This window comes from Pimephales promelas, chromosome 3, assembly GCF_988280905.1.
Source record: "Pimephales promelas chromosome 3, fPimPro1.hap1.1, whole genome shotgun sequence".
Taxonomy (NCBI): Eukaryota; Metazoa; Chordata; class Actinopteri; order Cypriniformes; family Leuciscidae; genus Pimephales; species Pimephales promelas.
In genome coordinates, this window is record NC_142771.1 from 7886047 (window position 1) to 7911043 (window position 24997).

At 36.4% G+C, this 24997-nt stretch overlaps 1 protein-coding gene across 1 annotated transcript; it reads right to left on the bottom strand.

Annotated features, from left to right (window-relative positions):
* Window positions 1-1677: 1677 nt before the first annotated feature.
* Window positions 1678-20826, bottom strand: hook2 (hook microtubule-tethering protein 2). Its single transcript, XM_039667275.2, has 22 exons — window positions 20675-20826; window positions 19623-19705; window positions 19256-19328; window positions 19122-19172; window positions 18693-18825; window positions 15883-15950; window positions 13912-13974; window positions 13757-13828; window positions 13507-13670; window positions 11882-12022; window positions 10837-11038; window positions 9699-9809; window positions 9513-9594; window positions 9291-9357; window positions 8284-8421; window positions 7793-7880; window positions 5859-5893; window positions 5702-5784; window positions 4951-5054; window positions 4753-4860; window positions 4578-4649; window positions 1678-2722 (listed from the first exon to the last, which is right to left on the bottom strand). Exons 1-22 carry the CDS (start codon window positions 20717-20719, stop codon window positions 2597-2599), a joined length of 2109 nt encoding a protein of 702 aa, XP_039523209.2. The 5' UTR covers window positions 20720-20826; the 3' UTR covers window positions 1678-2596.
* Between the last annotated feature and the right edge of the window lie 4171 nt (window positions 20827-24997).

Genomic DNA, 24997 nt, shown 5'->3' on the forward strand with positions numbered 1-24997 from the left:
AGTGTGTTCAATATAAATTACTTACTGGGATTAGAAGTGATTTTAATTTGTTAATTCTATCTTTCGATCCTGATTATGGATAAATTACTTTCAAACTTCATATTATTTGATTGTCTGTTTGACCGTTATAAGAATTAACATTTGACTTGATCATCTGACTGGATCTCTTCCATGCATCACTAATAATTAATTTGAGTACAATAAGCATTAATTAGATCTGCTTGATTCATTGCACATGGCAAAATAAAGTTTCCAGAGTTGAAAATCATTACATGGTGGAAGTCTATGCTGAAAACTGTATCCTATATACGTGTGTACATCACTGTCAAATCTAATATAACTGATTAAAAAAATACTTGCACTTGTGTGTGTGTCTTATGTGTCATGGTTCAATTGACCTTAAATGGTTCAAAAGCCGAATATGTTCATATTTTGAAAAAGTTCTGCCTACATTTTAATTGTGGTGAAAGTGTTATTTGCTCTTAGGGTTTGAGAGTCTCAAGTGCGTCAGTTAAATACTGACAAATCAAATGATATTGTAACAGGTTAAATAAAGGTAATTTAATTTATACACAATTTAGTGATCTGTCCCTTTAATAAAAGTTGATAAGAGATGGAAAAAAATGAGTAATACAAAAATAAATACATGATTAATTATGCAAATTCATTCTAGACAAAAGCTCGGTGAGCAACCAATGAGATCTCTTTGTCATTTGCGCCATGGGTGTCGACGAGCATGCTCAATGACAGAAGAGACGAGCTTGATTGAGAAAAGCAGATGCAATCTGATTGTTGTGATCCATTTTATAAATCTTAGATTGAAAATCTTTGAAAAAGGAGGTTTGATTAATTTGATGCATTCTGAATAAGAAGCCGACTGAATAGAGGAATACATTCTACCTGTTCATCGACGCCATTTTATGATCACGCACGCCTGTAGTTGCGCCTGTGGAAGAGCAAAAGAAAAATCGATCACAAAGAGCAGCAGTCACCTTGTACAGCATAATATTTTTAACATTTACAATGTATTGAAAATAATTTCTTAAAAGCTTTTCTTATACAATTTTTTACTTCTCTACAATTTTAAGACAGACATCAATAATTAGCCTGTGAATCTCAACAATGGTGACAATTATAAAGCATGTTGCAGTGCATTCTGGGTGTCACCAATCAAAATGTATTCATGGCTCCCATCATGCATTGCTGCATGAATAAATAATGATCTTATGTTCAGAGGTGATCTGATTGTCACCATTGCTGAGATTAGTATGTTAATTCTTGATGTCTGTGTATGTCTATATAAAATATTTCTGGGATTTGACGACATAAATGACGATCACAAAGAGTTCACCGTCGCCATTGTTGGTCACGTGTCTGTATTAGAGAGAAAGACATTGGTTAAAAGACACCTGTTTTTACATTTGAAAAACAATGGAAAAGTAGCACAGTTCAGAAGGAAAAACATGTTCTTTGTGAACGGCCACTAATTGCACTTAAAAAGCATTTAATTTAACTAAACAGGCTGTGTGACTATGGAATGATCATGACCTCAAAATATGTGTGAGGGACTTTAAATACACACACCTCTTTAACTGATATAACAATGAACTCACACAAAAACTGATTATTTTTGTACCAATGATCTTATTTATTGTAGTGCAAAGAGAACAGTGACAGTGAGATTAAAGTGATTTATTTATGTACCGACCCCATCAGTCCAACACCAACAGCATGACTGAACAATGAAAACACTGTGATAAAACACAAACACAACATCATCTCTCTGACTGAACATTCAGAGCAACAACAGTGGAAAACTGCAGAACAAACACACATCTAGAGATCGTACCTCTGAAATGAGGAGCAAACCTCAGTGTTTGGACTGATAAGGGTGAGATCAGTAGTGTTTCTGAATGTACAGTAGTGAAGATCAATAAATACAAGCTACAGGATCCGTCCTTCAGCAGCAGACTTTGGTGAAGTTAAAAAACAACCATTATAAAAATGGCAAAGCAGCATCAGTTTTCACATGCAAATGACAACGTGTGCGGGTAGAAAATCCTCCAGCAGTTCATCTCAGATTAGTGTCGTTTCCCGCTCCACATTCACATTTAATCAGACACATAATCAAACTATGATTAAATGAGAATTATTCATATAAAAAGCACTTCATTTGTTCAATGCATTCAAGGCATCCCAGCATTGAGTTTGGTGGTTTGTGACGAGTTGTCACACAGATGATTGACAGCTGTCAGAGGATGGATGATTGAAGGCACTGAGTGTGTTTTAAGTGCATTCACACATGCACCGTCACCCTGATGAACACAGAAAGCTACCGTACAACATTAATAAAACCCTCAAAACATCATTAAAAGAATCAAAACTTTGATCTACTTCAACAAACCGTTCGTTCCTGCAGCCCAATGAACACTAAAATAAGACACAACTACACACTGACGCTCGGGTCAGCTAAAAATAAACAAAACTTGATCTAAAAGATGATAAAATAATCATAATCAACGTTCTCAGCAGGACGATCACAAAGTGCTGAAAGAGAAGTCAGGATTAGGCCACTGCTGTGTGTGTGTGTGTGTGTTTATCTGGGCTGCAGACGGGCCAGGCCTCTGCGTGCGTGTGTCGACTGTCTCTGCTGGGCCAGGAAGGACTGAGCCGAACCCGAGCCGGATCGCTCCCCGGCGACCTTCTGGTGAAGAGCCATTCCCTGAGGATCACACAGACGGAGAGCGGCCGGTTAATGACAGGAACAGAGGGATGTGGATCTCCACAAAATAGAAACGCAATTCACACTTTTTGTTTCGCGCATTTCCCACTTTGTTTTGCACAATTCACACTTTTTTCACGCAATTCCCACTTTATTTTGCGCAATTCCCACTTTTTTTCACGCAATTCCCACTTTGTTTTGCGCAATTCCCACTTTATTTTGCGCAATTCCCACTTTTTTTCACGCAATTCCCACTTTGTTTTGCGCAATTCCCACTTTGTTTCGCACAATTCACACTTTGTTTCGCACAATTCACACTTTGTTTTGCACAATTCACACTTTGTTTCGCGCATTTCCCACTTTATTTTGCGCAATTCCCACTTTTTTTCACGCAATTCCCACTTTGTTTTGCGCAATTCCCACTTTGTTTCGCACAATTCACACTTTGTTTCGCACAATTCACACTTTGTTTTGCACAATTCACACTTTTTTCACGCAATTCCCACTTTGTTTCGCGCATTTCCCACTTTATTTTGCGCAATTCCCACTTTTTTTCACGCAATTCACACTTTGTTTTGCGCAACTCCCACTTTGTTTCGCGCAATTCACACTTTGTTTTGCACAATTCCCACTTTGTTTCGCGCAATTCCCACTTTGTTTCATGCAATTCACACTTTGTTTCGCGCAATTCCCACTTTGTTTCATGCAATTCCCACTTTGTTTCGCGCAATTCACACTTTGTTTCGCGCAATTCACACTTTGTTTTGCACAATTCCCACTTTGTTTCGCGCAATTCCCACTTTGTTTCATGCAATTCACACTTTGTTTCGCGCAATTCCCACTTTGTTTCATGCAATTCCCACTTTGTTTCGCGCAATTCACACTTTGTTTCGCGCAATTCACACTTTGTTTCCCACTTTATTTTGATCAAATCACACTGATTTGCGCAATTCCCACTTTGTTTCGCGCAATTCCCACTTTGTTTCGCGTAATTCCCACTTTGTTTCGCGCAATTCCCACTTTGTTTCGCGCAATTCACACTTTGTTTCATGCAATTCCCACTTTGTTTCGCGCAATTCACACTTTGTTTCGTGCATTTCCCACTTTATTTTGCGCAATTCCCACTTTGTTTCCCACTTTGTTTTGCGCAATTCACACGGATTTGCGCAATTCACACCGTTTCGCGCAATTCCCACTTTGTTTCCCACTTTATTTAGTGGGAATTGCGCGAAACAAAGTGTGAATTGCGCAAATCAGTGCAAACCAATTCCCACTTTGTTTCACGCAATTCCCACTTTGCTTCCCACTTTGTTTTGCTCAATTCCCTCTTTTTTTTACGCAATTCCCTTTTTGTTTCGCGCAATTCCCTCTTTGTCACACACAATTCCCAGTTTGTTTTCCGCATTTCCCACTTTGTTATTATAGTTAACAAAAACGGAAACTTATCAAAAACTAAAACTTAATTAGACCTTAATAGACTTTTTAAATTAATGATTAAATTAAACTGTAAATATACAAATAAAGCCAATAAACAAATACTGGTAACTCTTTACAACAAGGTTTATCATAAGTACTACATTGAAAAATTCTAAAGCATTTCTTATTTAATGTTAATTAGAACTAAAAATTAGCAATTGTAAATGTTAAGACAAATAAATACTGTAAGAAATATATTGCTCAGTGTTAGTTAATGTATATTTTGGTAACACTTACCAATAAGGTCCCATATTACAATGTAGTATTGTAATGTAATTTTAAATGTAACCAAATATATTAATAAAAGCTATACTAGTATTTAAATAATAGTAAACACGACAGGACACGAGCCGTTGTGATGGATCTGGAATATTCTCACCATGTTGTACCAGGCCGAGATGATGAGCTTCTCCTCCTGATCGTGTCTGGAGCGACTCTTCTCAAAATCATGCTGAACACACACCAGAACAAGACGATCATTACCATAGTAAAACAGAGTCACAGACCAATAGTGTGTGAGAGTGTGTGTAAAAGTGAGTGAGTGTGTGTGTGACCTCCATATGTTGTATCCTCCTGTCTTTCTCTGTCAGCTGGTTCTTCAGGGCCTGAACTTCAACAGGAACCGTGTTACTCTTCTTCTTCGGGTCTAGAGTCTTAATCACCTGAAACACACACACGACATTTACATCGTAATGTGTGTATAAATATATATATATATATCAGCATCCTGAGTAAAGATGAGGTCAACTGACCGTGCGAGCTTTGTCCACGTATCTCTTGTATCTCTCCTCCATTCGTCTCATGTCTTCATCCTTCTTCTTCAGGATCTCCTGCAGCTCATCGACCTTCTTCGCCACTGACACACACACACACACACGTTTCCATAAGAACAGTCCTCAAAAACACTCCTTCCTGTTCAAAACCACTGCTCGTCTCGTCGTTATATTTTAATGAACTGATGCAAGCGATTCAAACACACTCCTGTCTGGACTCTCACGAACGAATCATCTGTTCATTAACTGATTTGTTCAAATGAATCAATGAACTGCTTCAAATCAAAAGCATTCCCAGAAGTCCCTGCACTGCATTTGACATATTCTTAGAGTGAACTATGCATACAAATGTATCTCTGCTTGCAGATATGTATAACATATACAGTCAAACCAAAAATTATTCAGACACCAGATATATTTATATATGTTTTAACTAGTGTGTTCAGGACACTATAGTTCATTTATGTAAGGGAGGAGAGCAAAATAAAGTAAACTGTGACACATTATACACAGTAAAATGTATAAAACATTTCGGACCAAAAATCAGAAAACGAGACAAAATCTTCTCGTCATTTTTAATTACCGTTTTCTGAACTATAGTGCATAAACTGTGATAGTGTGAGAAATGTTGAAGGTGTCTGAATACATTTTGGACTGTATATCTTAGTCGTGTACGAGAGTGTCTGTGAGCTGATAATCAGAATGACCTTTGACCTTTGTGTTAACTCACTGTTACTGTCCGCAGGCGGCTCTAGATCATCGATGACCTCTCGCTTCTTCTGCAGGTCAGAGTGAGCCTCGTGGAGCTTCTCTCTGCAGAAAACACACACACATTAAAACACACATTTGATGAGCAGCGCTGCTTCACAAAGATCAGAGACACTCACAGATGCTCCTCCAGCTTCTTCTTTAATAGCGACGACTGTCGGGAAAAAAAAAAAAACACGTGAGACAGCGGCAGATGATAGTGTGTGTCCATCACAGCACATTTACAACAGTAACAATCAGTGTCCAATCAGAGAGCAGACGGGCAGTACTTACGATGACCTGAGGCGGCGGATGATTGGTCGATTAGGAGAAGTGGGCGGATAAAAACAGACGAGCAGGCGTTAATTTCAGCACCGCAAACAAAACACGTTACAGATTCCACACATGAATCAAGCAAACAGAGACCGTGAGGCTTTTTATTACGGGAAACACTGTGAGATGATCAGGTGAGTGATATTACATAAATCACAAGCAGATGGAGATCACTCAGTCAGTGCTGTCTGAGGAGATAGGCCCCCGAATCCTCCGTTCAACGCACATTTAAAGGGGTCGTCGGATGCAAAATGACCCCTTGATGGTGTTTGCATATAATTGTCTTTGCACACAACCTCTGTTATTAATCCTCAAAAAGCCTAAACACTCAATCAAGCAGTTTAGATTTGAGCATTATGACATAATTCGCCCACGACCGCTGACGAACTGTCCCGTATTAGCATATTTCTAGGGCTGGACCCGGATATTCGAATATTAATTCGGTGGGTTGGTATTCGATTTGAAAATGTGAGATTTGAATATTCAGGATTGTTTATTTTTCATTTTTTGCACACCTGGCACCCCCTCTAAAGGGTTCTCATTCGCACTTGAATATGTTTTACTCTATAAAATCTGGTGAAATATAATACTTTACATATAACTTCGTTATAGCTACTTAATAAATATATTTGCTTCTTGGACTACTGAAAGTGTTCCTGTAACGGGAGTATTCTCTGTCTAGAGTGTGTATGGAGTGTGTATGTTTTGGGTTAAGCTGCTTTGCTTTGATACTGTGGAAAATAGAATAGAAACAAAATGTATTTTCCTTTTTACTCATAATTATCAATCTAAATTAATCTACTGCGAAATATTCGAGACTTTGAGATTTTACTGGGACGGCACGTGGCGCAGTTAAAGAAATATGAAATAAAGGGGAAAAAAAACTAAATTTAAATAAATAAAAAACGAAATTGATAAAAACGAAATATAAATATAAAAGAACTAAATTTAAATGAAACGAAATTTAAAGAAAAACTAAAAATAAATGAACGCTTTATTTAAATTTCGTTTTCCTTTAAAGAAAAACAAAATTTAAATAAATAAAAACGAAATTTAAATGAATAAAAACGAAATTTAAATATAGAAAAACGAAATTTAAAGAAAAACTAAAAATAAATAAAAATGAAATTTAAATAAAAACTAAAAATAAATGAACGTTTAATTTAAATTTCATTTTTCTTTAAATTTCGTTTATTTATTTAAATTCAGTTTTTATTTAAATAAAGCGTTCATTTATTTTTAGTTTTTCTTTATTTAAATTTTGTTGTCATATATTTAAATTTGAGCAGTTACTCATTATCATTTAAAGAGACATGCACCGAAACAGGTCGCTGTGAACAGAGCTGTCTTTGAGGAGGTAAAAGTGTGTCCTTTTAAACAACCATTGAGGAATTTTAACCAAACAACTTTACACAAACACCCTAAAGAATCACACCAGCTTGTGGAAAATGGGAATCCGACGACCCCTTTAACATCCGTGAAAAGATGTTGAAGGAAACTGAGTATTTGATAGGAGACAATGGAGGACTTTCATTGGGATTTGACTGGAGGCAGATCGTCCATCAGACAGCAGCCACATTGTGTGTGTGTGTGTGTGTGTGTGTGTGTGTGTGTGGATTTGAACAACTTAATTTAAGTGATTTTAGCTTGAACACAATCATGATGTGAGGAATGAGTTCAGGTATGGACTGTGTGTGTGTGTGTGTGTGTGTGTGTGTGTGTGTGTGTGTGTGTTACTGACGTCCTCAGTTTTGCTGTCCTGCTCCTGTAAAGCTCTCTGCAGCTCCTCGATCTGAGAAACCAGCTCTGAGATCTGCTGCTGACTCAACCTGACACACACAGACACACCATATGATGATGATGTACACTAACACTCAAGTTCATATTTATTCTTAAGGATCATGCCTGTCACGATTATCAACATATCGCACGTCACAAGTCCCATATTTGTGAAAAAATCAGTTTGATATCAGATAAAAGCAATATATTTGGTGTTGCATCCAGCCGCCAGTGCTGTTCAATGCATCCAATCAGCGCCATTAATCCCATGAAGTGAAACATGCACTTCAACATTACTCAGGGGACAACTGAGCCTTGAGCGGCTCATGTGATGTTAAAATCATTTCGACACCTTGTTTAATTCATAAACAATCAGCGTTTTTAAGCGTATGGTTTAATGATGACTCATAAAGACTAGCATGCTCGATCCTGATCTCTCACACACACACACACCTGTTTTGAGTCTCCAGTGTGTTCTGGCAGCGCTGTGACTCCTCCAGCTGAGTCTGCAGCTCCTCCAGTCGGTGTCTATACGACTCCTCCTGAACACACAGCATCTTATTCTCCTGCTGCAGACGCACAACCGTATCCCTGACACACACACACACACACAGAGACACACACCTTCATATGCATGAGGAGGAAACAATCAGCAAACAAGCTGCACACTGGATTTAGAGTTTAATGAAAAATATCTTCATGTTCAAACTTCCCCAACAGACACTGATTGAACATGTTCTGTCAGGTGAAAACTTAATTATTATAATCATGTAATTTATAAATCAGTGGCATTTGTCTGGATATAAATATGGATCCAAAAAGGAACATTTTAGACTGAATATTAGTGATGAAACCGATGAAAGTTTTCATTTAGCTGGAAAAAATCCCATTTCATATATATATATATATATATATATATATATGTATACAAGTATGAAAACCCTCATATATTTATATAGTATAATTATTAAAATCATAGCATTTAACTAAATAATTTAGCTCAAAAATATAACAGTTAAAATTCAACAGTTATTAGTTAACAATACAATAAATTAGTTAAAAGTAAACTTTAAATGAAATGTATATAAAAAAATATTTTTAAAATAATAACTATTTTTAGCCAAAGCAACATTTCTCATTGCCCTTTAATTTTATTTGATAAAGTAAAACTAAAATTGAAATAAATTCATAAAAACTTGAAACAAACTAACTTGAAAGTGAAAATATAAAAATTAATTATAATAAATTATAATATACTACAATAGTAGCTTAATGATATTAAGGTAAATAATGTTTTATATATTTAAAATATAAAATTATTAATATACAATTTTCTACTTAAATTTTAAAAAAAATATATATATATGTGGCATTTCTTGCAAAAAATGATTAGTAAATAAGTTTTATTTTAACGTTAGCACAACAGTGTTTCTGATGTGTTAAAAGTGGCTAGCGCTCACCTGAACTCTGTTGGCATGATTTCTGACGCCAAGCTGCCAAACGCTCCTGAATCTCCACTCAGAGAATCTACACACACACACACAGGCAGGGACAGAGCTGATTGGATGACAGAGTGAGAGAGGGGGCGGGGATTCTGCTGGTACATGTTATCAGGTTATGATGGAGTATGTGTGTGAGTGAATGTGTGTAAGAGAGAGAGAGTGTGTGTGTGTGTGTGTGACCTGTTAAACACTGCTGCTGCACTTGAGCACATCTCAGCTCTTCAGTCGTGTCTCTCAGCGTGTCTCGCTCACATATCAGCTTCTACATCACACAGAAACACACAGCGCTACTGTAAGAGTCATTTTCACACACACACACACACACACAGAGTGAATCTAATCAGATGCGAGCGATCAGTCCTGTACCTCTCTCTCCTTCAGAAGGGTCTCGTATTTTTCGTTGAGGTTCTTGTACTCGAACTGCCACTTCTCTGCTTTCATGGCCTCGGCCGAGTGTTTGGCGCTCATCTCGTGAGCCTGACGAAAGCAAACACACTCATTCCTTCATCTGTCCAGCTGTTTCCTGAACTCTAGTACATATCAGCATGTTCAAGAGATTACAGCGGCTGTTGCATTTCTATCGTACAGAAGCGACCAAATATTAAAGACCAAGTAGACATTTGAATTAAATGTTGTTTGGCCAAAATTACACAATGATTTGATCATGTCGGCGTAGTGCAACAAAAAACCATCACTAGGCCTTTGGCGCCCTCTGTAGGCATTCATCATAATATGTTATGTACATAAGTTATGATTATATTATTTATTTTACATGGTTTATTTCAACAAAACCCATTTGATTACTTACATCGACACTTTATTTGAACTAATTATTATTGCTTGTTATTATATATTTGTATTTTAAGTCAAGTCACCATTATATAGCGCTTTAACAATATAGATTGTTTCAAAGCAGCTTTAATTTAACAATAGGAAATTACAGTAACAGAAATTGTTTTGGCTTCACAGCAACTCTAGAATAGTTATTGTCCAGCTAAGGTTAGTTGATTTATTCACTTGCGTTGCACTTTTAAAGGCTGTTGTTCAATTGGTGCTTTTTTTTTAAATACCACAATCCAAGTACTCGATTAATCGATGGAATAATACACAACGGTGTATGAATATGTATCTTTCAGTACCATGGTATATATTTAAATTATCTCTTTCCTATGGTAGTACGAGTTTATGCATGTTTATTTTCCACACTTTCATAGCATTTATTTACTTTGCATAGTTGCAGTTGTAATAATTTTTTTTTTAACATTTTTATGTGCGCGTTCGTTAAGTCCATGAGACCTTAGGGTGACAAGTTTACAGTTTCTGTCCAGGTTAGGCTTACAAGCTATTCTATTCACCGATCAATTTCCCTCTGATTTTAGGGGTAAGTTATGGGTAGGACTATATTTTCGATGGAATAATCGGTTGGATACTCGATTCCTAAAATAATCAACAGCTGCAGCCCCACCAGTGTCCATGTGAGAGCGTGTTCGGCCCGTCTGCTCACCTGTCTCTTGTAGGAGTCGAGCTGCGAGCGGATGGTGTTGGCCCTGCGCTGCTCCTCCTCCAGCTCGCAGGTGCGCTGCATGTACACGTGGTTCCTCTCCTCCAGGAGGCGCACCTGTCGCCGCAGATCCCCCAGGTCCTCCAGCTTGCGCTTGTACGTGTCCACCATCGCCTCCAGGCGGCTCACGCGGTCAGACGAGTGCCTGAAGCACAAACACGAGCCATCAACGGCTGAAGGAAGAATCACTCGACAATCCAGCGTCAGGCAAGTGTGTTTTGCAAGTTTCAGCCCGACGCAATTATCATTTTCACGTCCTGCACCACGTTGGTTAAATAGCAAATGCATTTGTGCCGTTGGGCATCAGCTGGCCTGAAAACAAGGTGTGTTCAGGCGCATTGCTATTTTGAGGCAATAGACTGGATTAGACTGTGTTTTGGGCTTACTACTAATTACTAACACACTCTTTAAATACCAAAAAAAAAAAAAAAAAAAAACCATAATTGACTTCAGACTAGGTTTCAATTGGTCAATAGCGTAATACTGTTTTTGGTATTTAAAGAGCACATTAATAATAAATTTTGTCCTGCTGACGCTCTGCTCGCTTTAATCTCGTGCATGAGCAGATCCGTTTCCTCGCTAGATAAAAGTTCAGTTTTTACGCTTGTAAATTCCTCCATGCAAATAGCGAATCAGCCAACTGGCTTTTAAAAGGAATGGGCAGTAGCAACTCATTGCAGTACACAAGATCCAGGGGGCGGAGTCGGATCCAGATCTGAGGGGTGGAGTTGGGTAGGTTTAGGTATATGTAAGGTGGGAGGAGTTGGATCTGGATCCGACTCCTCCCCGTGGATTTCATGTTCTGCAGTGAGGACCATCTCGGAATGGGAGATGAGACTCTGATTGGTTTATTGCACATTACGCTCAAAACACACCCACTTCCATCGTTAAACTAGAAAAGGTGGATTCGGACTCGCCCTGAGTGCACTTGCTTTAGCCTATGTGCTTAGATGGTTAAAATAGGGCCCTTCGTGTCTCCGCCTCTGACCTGAGGATGTCCATCTCGTCTTTGAGGGACTGGGCCTCCTGAGCGAGGCTGGTGAGCTCCTCGTTCCTCAGCTGCAGATCCGTCACCTCTCGCTCCAGAACGTCTGCTCGCACGCGCTGGTCATCTCGACTGCTCTCCAGCCTGAACACACACACAACCACACATACGAGTCAGCTTCTTGGCCTGGGCACAAATCATATGTAATAATTATGATGAATAATGTCATTTTACATTTAAATTAAATCATTTAGCAGACGCTTTTATCCAAAGCGACTTACAAGTCCTTCTCAGTTTAGTCTAACGCAGTATATATAAAACATTTTTTTATAGATATAGAAAAGAAAGTGTTAGTATTAATGGATCACATGTTTTTACATTTAACATATCATATCGCTGATGCTTATATGATAAAGGCTGAAAGAGCAAAAGGACTCAGCAGTCTCTGCATTCACACTGGATCTGGATTTGAAAGTGGACTGCGATCTCATTTCGCTCCGTTCTAGTGGTGATAAAACGAGCCCTATGAATTAATATAATTTTCACATTCACACAATGTTAAAAATATCCTATTTTTTTACACAGCACGGTAAAAAAGCCATATAGAAATCTATGATTCAAATTAAAGAATTAATATCATAATATTAATAATAATATTTATAATTATTATAATTTCTGATTAATTTTAATTCCATAACACGTAATACCTTATTATTAATATATTATTAAATAAACAATGCTGTAATTTTTTAGTTAATTTGTTATTATATAGAAATGTAATATTTTAATTGTATGACGTAATTAATGATTAACTATGAAAACATTTATATATAATAAACAATGGAAACAACATACCATATGACTACTAAAATATTTCATATAATATAGTTTATAGTTAATTGTTCAATATATTACATAGAAATATAATATTGTATTTGTATGAATGGATATTGCATAAATATAGAATAATAGTATAATTTATTTATTTTGATAAACAGTTTATAATTTACAAATATAAAATTAAATTAAAAAATAATTAAAATACTGTATGATTATTATATAAATATTATACTGTATGATTATTATATAAATATTATAAAATAAATATTATAAAATATCAGTCAATTATTACTTGCAAAAACAATATTAATAGTAGTGATAAAAATAATAATTGATTAATGACGTTTTGTGTAACAAATGTTTTTTTCTACATGTTTTTTTTTTCAAATTATATAAATAAAATAAAAATAACTGATATGGAATAATGACAATAATTATGATTAATTATAATTAATGCCATGTTATTTGTCTACATGATTAATCTAGCACGAACAAATAATTTTAAATTATAAATAATAACAATTAACATGAACATTAATTGTGATTAACTATGAATGATTAATGATATAATGATTTTAATAATGCCACATTATTTGTCTACATAACTAATCTTGCACAATAGAATAATTTCAAACTTGAAATTTGTATTTTCACATGAAAAGTTATGTTCTGTAAGCTTCTCATAGTTCGGACCGTAACTCTGAGTCAGATGTGGAGGATCAGTGTGAAGTGAGCCCTGTGGCGGAGCTACTGAGCCCCGTGGCGGAGCTGCGCGAGGGGCCTCACACCTGTAGTTCTCCTCCTGCAGCTGCTCCATCTGACTCTGCAGCAGCAGAAGCTTCTTGTTGGTGATGGTGGAGGAGACGTCGGTGGGCTTGCAGTGGGTCAGACGCTCCCGCAGAGACTGGACCTCCAGCTGCAGAGAGGTCTTCTCCTCCGTCAGAATCGATAGCTGAAACACACACACACACACACACCTCAGTTTTTACCTCAGACACGGTTTCTTGAGCACATTTACCAGAGTTTAGTTCAGGTCACCTGTTGCTGGAGCTCTCGGCAGCGCTGGGACGTGTCGTCGGTCTCTTCACTCAGAAAATAATACTTCCTGGACTGTGGAATCGGGAAACAGCAGAGGAGAGTGAGATAACGAGGAAAACACAAGCCTTTTCGATCCCTAACACACACACACTCACCTGACTGTCGAAGTCCCCGTACGACTCTGGAGTTGCTGGCTGCACAGACTCTTTGGTGAGCAGCTGAAAGACACACACAGTATCGAGTCACACTCGACGGTCACATGTTACTGTTTAGATATACAAATGTTCTCTTCTCCCAGAAGGCCGAGTTTCACAGAGATAAATGAAGAGACTGTATTCATCATCACTGTGGAATGAGGAAAACCAGCCTGAGGGACGACGTTTCAGAAAAAACACACACACAGTGATGCCACTTTCTGCATTATACGAGACATCCATCAGAAATTATTACTTAATTGGCTTCTGGGTATATCAGTTCATAGAAATACAATTTTATTTTTGATATCATATAGTTATAAAATTATAGTATTAAATTGATGTATTATTACATTAATAAATGTTACAATATTCTATTATTTCTATATTATATCAAATTTGAAATAAATCATATTCTATATCATATTATAAATCAAATTGATCGTAATCATAAATAATTACTATTTCATTGGCTATATCCATATTCAAACATATATTATTATATTATATTTAATACTATATAATCATATTATAAGATAGCGTTTTTAATATTTTAATAATATTTCTATATTATGTTATAAACCAAATTAATCGCAATGTATAAATAATTTTATTGGCTTCTGGCAATATAAATTCATGCAAATACAATATTATATTTCAATATCATAAATAGTAGTTTATAATTATTGTATTATATTTATGTAATATTACATTAATAATGTAAATGTTAAAATATTTGCTGACATGAATATTATTTCTATACTATCATAAATTAGCTTCATTCCAATTGATCATAAATAATTACTTAATTGGCTATATTTATAAATACATAGCCAAATTCATAAAAATACATTCTTATATTCTATTTAATACTATATAAATAACCATATTATTGCATTATATTTATTTAATATATTAAAAATATGATATGAAAACTATTTCTATTTTATGTTACAAAGCAATTTAACAATTATTATTGTATTGACTTCTGGCTATATCATTTCAAACAAATACAATATTATATTTCTATATAATATAATACTATATTAAATATAATAATATTAGAAAATTATGTTTATGTAATTACATTAATTTGATATAAATATTATTTCTAAATTATTTCATGAATTAAATTAATTGTAATTAATCATAAATAATAATCTATATTATACTAGAAATTAATCAAATAATTACGACTTTATTGGCTTCTAGCTCAATATATTCATACAAATATAATACAGTACATTCTATATAACTCTACAAAATTAACTTATAGTATTAAGTGTATGTAATATATTAATAATATGATCTGAAAACTATTTCTATAATATGTTATTAACTTAATCGTGATTTATGAAAATTATTATTTAATTTGGCTTCTGGCTATATAATTTCATACAACTACAATATGATATAACATTACATAAATAGAATAATATGATATAATAATATTTAAAGTATTTTAATATTAAATTTTCATGTAAAAATGGGTATTTCTTCTTCTGGACAAAACTTTGGCATGAATGAGGGCTCAAATAAAATATCCACACAGATTTCCCTAGACTTAATAAAGAATGAGTTAGTCCTGAGGGCCAACCAGACGAATCGTAAACGTGTATTCGAAACCAGTCCACTTTTAAGGGAATGATTAGAATTAATGATCCAAAATGATTATGAATTAAGAAATAGTTCAGTCTGGGTTAGTGTCGAACATATTTTCACACCAGAAAACCCAATTACGGTCTTTAATGCTACTAGCTAGCTAGCTGAGATACGATAGCATTAACAAAACTCCCTCAGATTCTCAGCTGTCACTGAAGTGTTTAACATGTTTCTGCATTATCAGTAAAATAATGAATAACTGAACAGTGTTATTTTGAGTGGGATGAGTCCCATTGTATCAGTTTTATTGTGAGCACAGAGACCGAATACCTCTTGTATGGCCGTCATCACCACGTGCTGCACCGACTCCTCCAGCGTCATGATCTGCTGAATGTGCTCTGTGAACACAATCACAGCAGAGGGATGACATCTGTCACAATAATAAATGACATTTCACAGCTTCATTTTGTTCAAATCATTCGGAGATTAATACACATACACCTTATGAAGTCATGCATCCGCATTCAACCAGGTAATATAGAATATTGAGATTCAGTAAACAATAACATGAATCCTATTTTAATATGAACCAATATGAACATTTTGGCCGATACCGATAATTCTTTATACACACACAACTTGCCGATACCGATAATTCTTTATACACACACAACTTGCCGATACCGATAATTCTTTATACACACAACTTGCCGATACAGATAATTCTTTATACACACACAACTTGCCGATACCGATAATTCTTTATACACAAAACTTGCCGATACCGATAATCCTTTATACACAAAACTTGCCGATACCGATAATTCTTTAAACACACACAATTTGCCTATACCGATAATTCTTTATACACACACAACTTGCCGATACCGATAATTCTTTATACACAAAACTTGCCGATACCGATAATTCTTTAAACACACACAATTTGCCGATACAGATAATTCTTTACACACACACACAACTCGCCGATACGATAATTCTTTATACACACACAACTCACCGATACCGATAATTCTTTATACACAAAACTTGCCGATACGATAATTCTTTAAACACACACAACTTGCCGATGCCGATAATTCTTTAAACACACACAACTTGCCGATGCCGATAATTCTTTATACAAACACAACTTGCCGATACCGATAATTCTTTATACACACACACACAACTTGTCGATACCGATAATTCTTTATGCACACATAACTTGTCGATACCGATAATTCTTTATACACACACACACAACTTGTCGATACCGATAATTCTTTATACACACACAACTCACCGATACCGATAATTCTTTATACACAAAACTTGCCGATACGATAATTCTTTAAACACACATAACTTGCCGATGCCGATAATTCTTTATACAAACACAACTTGCCGATACCGATAATTCTTTATACACACACACACAACTTGTCGATACCGATAATTCTTTATGCACACATAACTTGTCGATACCGATAATTCTTTATGCACACATAACTTGCCGATACCGATAATTCTTTAAACACACACAACTTGTCGATACCGATAATTCTTTAAACACACACAACTTGCCGATACCGATAATTCTTTATGCACACATAACTTGCCGATACCGATAATTCTTTAAACACACACAACTTGCCGATACCGATAATTCTTTGTACACAACTTGCCGATACCGATAATTCTTTATGCACACATAACTAGCCGATACCAATAATTCTTTAAACACACACAACTTGCCGATACCGATAATTCTTTAAACACACACAACGTGCCGATGCCGATAATTCTTTATACAAACACAACTTGCCGATACTGATAATTCTTTATACACACACACAACTTGTCGATACCGATAATTCTTTATACACACACACACAACTTGTCGATGCCGATAATTCTTTATACACACACAACTTGTCGATACCGATAATTCTTTATACACACAGAACTTGCCGATACCGATAATTCTTTATACACGCACAACTTGCCGATACGATAATTCTTTATACACACAGAACTTGCTAATACCGATAATTCTTTACACGCACAACGTGCCGATGCCGATAATTCTTTATACACACACAACTTGCCGATACCGATAATTCTTTATACACGCACAACATGCCGATGCCGATAATTCTTTATACACACAACTTGCCAATACCGATAATTTTTTATACACGCAGAACTTGCCAATGCCGATAATTCTTTATACACACAACTTGCAGATACCGATAATTCTTTATACACACAACTTGTCGATACCGATAATTCTTTATACACACAGAACTTGCCGATGCCGATAATTCTTTATACACACAACTTGCAGATACCGATAATTCTTTGTACACACACATTTGTGTAGTGTGGGTTTAGGGCTGATCGGCTCTGAATGACAGCATATGCCTCTCAGCGCTCCAGCAACGGACCCAACCCGGAAAAATAGGTGTGGATTTATGCCGATAACGATAGTTCCACCAATCAACTATCGGTACCGATATATCGGTTGACCTCTAAGCGTGCATCACTAGAAATGATTTAAATATATATGTGTGTTCTACTTGGTCTAAGCCTACTTTCCATACTGTTTTTGCAACCTAGTTCAATTGAATATTATAGAAGTTATATTCATACATAATACAAATGAAATTTAAAATGCTTAAAAAAAATCTAATAATAAATCAAAACAACTGCTCAAATGATAAATCAAATGCTCAAATGCAATTTTATTTCCTCATTCATGGAAGCATGAACTGTATCAAATCTATAAGTCAATGCTCAAATCATAAATCAAATGGACAAAGCATAAATCAAATGCTCAAACGGACATCGCAAACAATAAATCAAATGCTCAAATAGCCGGAAACTGCAAATGATAATTCAAATGCAAATGAGGAATGTCAATCAAGTTGTGTGGGCGGAGCTTTGATACGGAAGAGCTCAAGATCGGTGACAATGTTTTTTCAAGGTGTAATTTTACCATCTAATGATCTCTCATTGTGCTCGTCTGTCTCTGAGCCTCTGTTCACGCTGTCTGTGGGCTTTTGCTTTAATCTCCTCTCAGTTTGTGTTCTCAGTGAAGGTCACATGACTGATCACATGACTCTGTGTGAGTGTACCTTGTTTGTGATCGCAGCTGACGGCGCAGCCCAGAACCAGCTGCAGCAACCGGCCCAGTTCATTCACGTCCCCCATCTCACCGATCAGACACACATCTGGGATGTGCTCTTCAGACACTTGCTGACTCAACACCTGACACACACACACGTTACTAGCTAATAACAGTTTTTTTTTAATATAACTCTATTAGAGTTTGAATTGAATACATTGTAAAAAAACATAAAAAGGAAGAACAGTTATTGAGACCCATATGTAAATGTGTGTGTGAGAAAGTGAGTGTGTGTATTTTTGTTGGAGTTTGTGTGTCTGTGTGTGTGTGAGTGTGTATGTGTCTGTGTGATTGTGTGAGTGTGTGTGTAAAACCTCTAGTTTAAAGTCTCAAATGAAAGATGATTTAACACAGACTTGAATCCCACATAAAGACTCACGTCATGATAATACTCCATCATGCTCTGAAGAATCTTCTTGAGGTTGCTGACCTGTTGAGCACACACACACATTCACTAAGACACAGAAACACACTGTATATACTGTCTGAGCAGAGACACAGAGAGTACAACACCTTCAGCCTCCAGTTTGTGCCGCCCTCCTCTTTTATCCTGCTGAGCCACGTTTCATTAAACCAGGACGGGTCTCTGAGCAAAAACAGAAAAACACACACAGATCAGATTTACACCAGCATGAGGAATGACTTAAATATCGTGTTTTAGTCTTTTTTTCTGACTTAACATAGTGTTCTTGAATGGGTGAAAATGACAATTAATTAACATGAAGACATGAGCAGCTGTCATATTTGACATTGTCAGATGCGCATGTGTGTGTGTTGGTGGATTAACAGTGTATCGGACGTCCGGCGCATCTGTCAGATCGGCTTTCAGAGGAATACTTGACGTTCCATCACAAATATTTGCAGAAAGTCACACCCTCACATTTTGTTGAGCACATGTGCGATGGCCACTCCACTGGTCAGCTCATGTTTGCTTGCACAGGACGGCACCTGAAACGTCTGCAGCTGAAACACACACACCGTCAGGACAGAAATTAGACATGGACACAAACACTAGACAGAATTTAAAACTGGTCTTGTTTAGAGTCTATCTCTCATATATATATATATATATATATATACACACACATAAACTTATATATATATATATATATATATATATACACACACACACACACACACACACATATATATATATATATATATATATAAGAATAAAACGAATAAATACATTAAAATAAGGAAAAAATAAAAATAGATGAAAAAAAATGAATAAAATGAAATGTAATAAAATTTATTAAACGATAAAGATTTATTAAAATATACAAAAAAATAATACATGGCACAACACTATAGTAAGTACTAGAAACTGAATATTTTCTAAATAGAATTGTACATATTTATTTAACCTTTTTTAAATAGGGTCTTAATATATTAAAAATATTTAGATGAGTGTTCATCACATCACATGTTTGAAAAACTCTGGAAAACCGGTTGAAGAATCACATTTCTGAAATGTTCATGTCTACTTTTTTGATTTAAGTTACAGGACAGTTTAAAGTAATAATAGCAGGGTCTAAGGAGATATGTGGGTCAAATGAACATATTAAATACTTTGACATTTTTTTTAATTTGACGAGGATATATTGATTTAATCAGAGGTTATCGTAGGTCCAAGGTGTTTTGAACTCTCATAATCTGCTCCAAACTCGTTTTAAGACCTTTGATCAGTTACATAATGAGTTTAACACACACCGTATAAAGCGCTAATAAACCAGCCCGACTGATTTTACGAGTGTATAATAATCCACAGAAAACAGCGATTCATAGAATGAACTTTATAGTCTGAGCAGATTCCACCTGCTGCTAACAGGCTAGCGCGCTACACACAAACAAACTACTTCATTCTCATTTAACACAGACAAACACACTCTAAATACAACAGTAAGTGAAAGGAATGGGTTTATACCTTACCCAGATAAATAATGAATCACTCAGTTGATGTTTATTCAGGCTCATGGTGGCGGTTTGTGCTGTTAAACACACATACACAAACACACTAGCAGCGCTGCTAAATGCGCGCACACGAACTGGTCTGGACGCGTCACTCAAACTTGCGCCGCGAGAACGCAAGTAGGCGCCGTCGCCATAGCAACAGACCGACGCGCGCCCGAGACACGTTAAACGTCTTGATGACAGCGATTCTTATTAAATGTAATTGATTAAATTACATAAATGTACACTTAATGAGTCGCCCAGTTATGTTTTTTTTTTATAAAAGTTAAACACTAAACGGTGTTTAGTAAACATTACCACTCCTGTTGGACAATTCCGCCCATGGTTCCGCCCATATATCATTCCACCGTGTGACCACTAGATGGCGCGAGCTAATAGCCAAAGTGACCAAATTTAGTCTTATTATTATTTATGTATTTTAATTATATGTGGGGAAAATTAGCGTCATCTTAATTAATATTAACCATTTCTATTGCAGTGAATAATAATAATAATAAATCGTCATCATGCTCTCAAATCGTGTCTAGGCTGCAGGTGAGTCTGGCACAAATGTGATATATATATATATATATATATATATATATATATATATATATATATATTGAATATTTCCCTCACATATCCATCCCGTATTAATGTCGAAAAACTATATCTAGGACACATATCAACATATTTCATCGTGACAGTCGAGCATTAAGCTCCCTATTATCAAACACATATCTCCTTTCTCAGATGGTTCAGATCCCTCGCATACTTTCTGCTTTGTGGCCCATCTGCCTCACAAACACACAAACACGTGTGGGTACTACGTCACTTCCTGCTCCTCCCATCCGGAACTGTCAATCATCTGGTTGCCCAACACCTCTCACTGCTGTAACTGTGCAATGTGTAACTTCCTTTCCTCTGTTTTCCTGTGTCTATAGGCTACTATAATATAAGTAATGTATCAAAAATAATCTTTTATTATTATTATTTTGGAGCTGCTCTGATCCAGACAGGAATCCCTTCACGTCGGACACCGGAGGAAACAGGGTCACTAGTTTACACAGTCTCTGGTTCTGGTTAGTCATCCTCCAGGGGTTCATGACTAACACTCTGGCAAAACACTGGAAGGGGATTTTTCACAAGAGCCGGCTATTTTCATCCAGGAACCTTCCTCTTCTCTGCTCTCCGTCCAGATGTGCTTCCTAAAACTGTTTCCGTAAAATAACTGTGACACACACACACTGTTTATTTTCTCCCTCTTGCTCTCTTCTCATTGTCCAGTTTACACATTTTATTTCCAAAGCAACAATACACAAGCATATATTATGACAGTGGGGGGGATATTAATAACATCTAACATAAAAATTTGTTTATATAACATGTATATGTTTATGTAATATATATATATATATATATATATATGAAGAGTTCAGATGCAAAAGCCTCTAAATGCCATTTGAAATTTTCATCTTTAATGATGATTTTTATCAAACTTGTATATTTAAGTTCAGTAATTTCACTTAAATAACAATTAATAGGTAATTATCATTGCCATTTAAGTGAAATCACTGAACTTAAATATACAAGTTTGATAAAAATCATCATTAAAGAAGAAAATTTCAAATGGCATTTAGAGGCTTTTGCACCTGAACTCTTCATATATACAGTATATGTATGTATGTATGTATGTATACTTGTATGTATGTATGTTTATAATATACACAAGTATACATACATATATACATACAATATTTTAAATAATAGCATACTGAATCGTCACAGCCCAAACTCTCCTCAACAACACACGATTTGAAGAGTCGTTCATCCGTGTTTGAAGCACAAACGCTGCAGGATAGACGATAATGAACAATAAAATGAATTAACAGCCCACTTCATTCAGAGGGGTCTCTGCAGACTTCAGATGCTGGTGACGTTTGCAGTCTCTAATTTAAGGTTACACACCCACATCTGACGTCAGAGCAGACTAAACAACAGACTCTTAAATCCACTAAAAACCTCACAGAAACAGCACTGGTCCAGAATGAATGCATGATGGGTTTGTGTGTGTGTGTGTTTAAGACAGGAATGTGGGCAGCTCTGAATGACTGGCAGGAGGATGATCCAGGTGCAGAAACACAGGAAAAACAACACGGGTGTGCTGAACCCAGGAAAGCAGCGGGCAGGGCAGGGCAGGTGTGTGTGTGTGTGTGTGTGAGCCGGGTGAAGCACTTTCAGCTGGGTTTACAAACCCACAAATCCAGACATGAGCTCACGAGGGCAGGGCGACACGACAGGTTTGTGTGTGAGTGAGAGAGAGAGAGAGAGAGAGAGAGAGAGAGAGAGAGAGAGAGAGAGAGAGAGAGAGAGAGAGAGAGTACTAACATTTTAAAAAATGGGATGAAACATCAGTAGAGAAACTACAATTGGAAATTATAGTATATAATATTAATATTTTTACAATAAAAATATTTTAGGGCTTCACCGAAACAAATTCACTGCCGCCTGCAGGGCTGAGTTAGTGTGTTAGGCCTGTGTGTGTGTGTGTGTGTGTGTGTGTGTGTGTGTGAGCCTGCAGGGCTGAGTTAGGCCTGTACCTGCTGAACATCGAGATTCAGTTCTGGCATCACCTCCATCAGTCTGATCCAGAGTCAGTCCAATATCAAGCCCTCCTCGCCAATGAAAGCTCAGCAGAAGCTCATCCTCTACACACACTCGCTCTTCAACTCACTCCCCACTGACCACTGCTATACAGCCCCACAACTATTGCTAAAGAGATCCACACACACCTAAAAGACAGCCATGATAAATCACTAAAAGCACATTTTGACCTCCTAAATAAACTCCAATGTCACTCGACCCTCAATCGAATGACTAAATTGGCCAGTTATCTATGTCCAAACACAGATTAAGTGACCGTGATCTAGAGATAGAGAGGGGAAGATGTGGACAAACATGGACAGAGAGAGAGCAGAGGAGTGTGAGTGGATTAGCCTTTATTGTCTCCTGCTGGAGAAATTCATCTTTGGCATTCGAGACACAGATGCAACACATTATACATAACATTATACATAACACATAACACACAAACCTGATTTACATAAATTCACCAATTATATTAATGTTAAAAATTAACGTCACACCCGACATGATTTACCTAATTAATGTCACACATAACATGATTAACCTAAATTCTAACCCACACACCCCAGTTGATAGTTCAGTATTTTAATAGAGAGCGGTACAAATGTGTGTGTGGACAGAGAGAGAGGAGCGGATCTGTAGACACTGTGATCTACAGCACATTGAGGATGAGGAACACTTTCTGCTCTTCTGTCCCAAATATAACAATATAAAAGAAAGTTTTCTGGCCAGATTTGAAACCTTGATCCCATCATCTGTGAACTGAGTGACACTGAGAAAATGTTCTTGTTACTCAGAGAAGATGATAATACAGCTGCACTAGCGGCTAAATATGTGCTAGCTAGCTGTTCACAACGCCAATTCTAGACTCTAGAGAGACCCAATGTATTTATTTGTTTACTAAGATTTATTCACAATGCATCATATGACATGATTTATACGTATATGTTTTACTTGTCTGTTTTATTTTATATATAACATGTTGATGCGTTGGCAACATTGTGTTACAGTCATGCTAATAAAGCAAATTTGAAATTGAAACTGAGAGAGAGAGAGAGAGAGAGAGAGAGAGAGAGAGAGAGAGTCTGTCAGAATGACGGGTGAAACCCTCATGTGCTCATACACCGACGAGACCCATAAACGAGTGTTTTAACGAGCGCTGTGTGTGTGTGTTGACTCACTCGTGCAGGTGCAGCTAAGAGCTGGAGAAGAAAATAAACATCGTAAATATTCCCTCCACCTTTCATCTGCGGAAACTCCGGGAGAAACCAGCGGTCAAACCGCTTTTAGCCGCCTGAGCTTGATTTACTAATGCTTTCTAAGTCAATTTGAACAACCCCCTGATCTCGGTAATTAACTTTTGCACGCAGGCTTGTTCGTTCATGAGGTGTGTCGCCTAACTGACCAGACGACACAAAAACTCCAAAAAATCATCCAAAACACATTAGCAACTTAGTAAAACAGTTCGCTGTATCCGAAATCGCTGAGATAAGCCTACTACATTTAAATTTGAATGTATTTCGCGATCGTTAAAAAACTACACTGTCAATGAAATTTGGATGTATACATCCGCCATGTTACTGTCACATGACCTACTACGTCGCTTCACTGCCATTCATAAACTGCATAGCAACACCCTAGCAACCACATAACACA

What these genes read in the sequence shown, in the direction of transcription:
- hook2 (XM_039667275.2), bottom strand. Translation starts at nt 20,719, where the DNA reads ATGAGCCTGAATAAACATCAACTGAGTGATTCATTATTTATCTGG. An exon ending in GCCGAGAGCTCCAGCAACAG is followed by an intron (nt 13,671 to 13,756) that starts GTGACCTGAACT and finishes TGTGTGTTTCAG; the next exon opens with CTATCGATTCTGACGGAGGA. An exon ending in ACGTGGACAAAGCTCGCACG is followed by an intron (nt 4,861 to 4,950) that starts GTCAGTTGACCT and finishes TGTGTGTTTCAG; the next exon opens with GTGATTAAGACTCTAGACCC.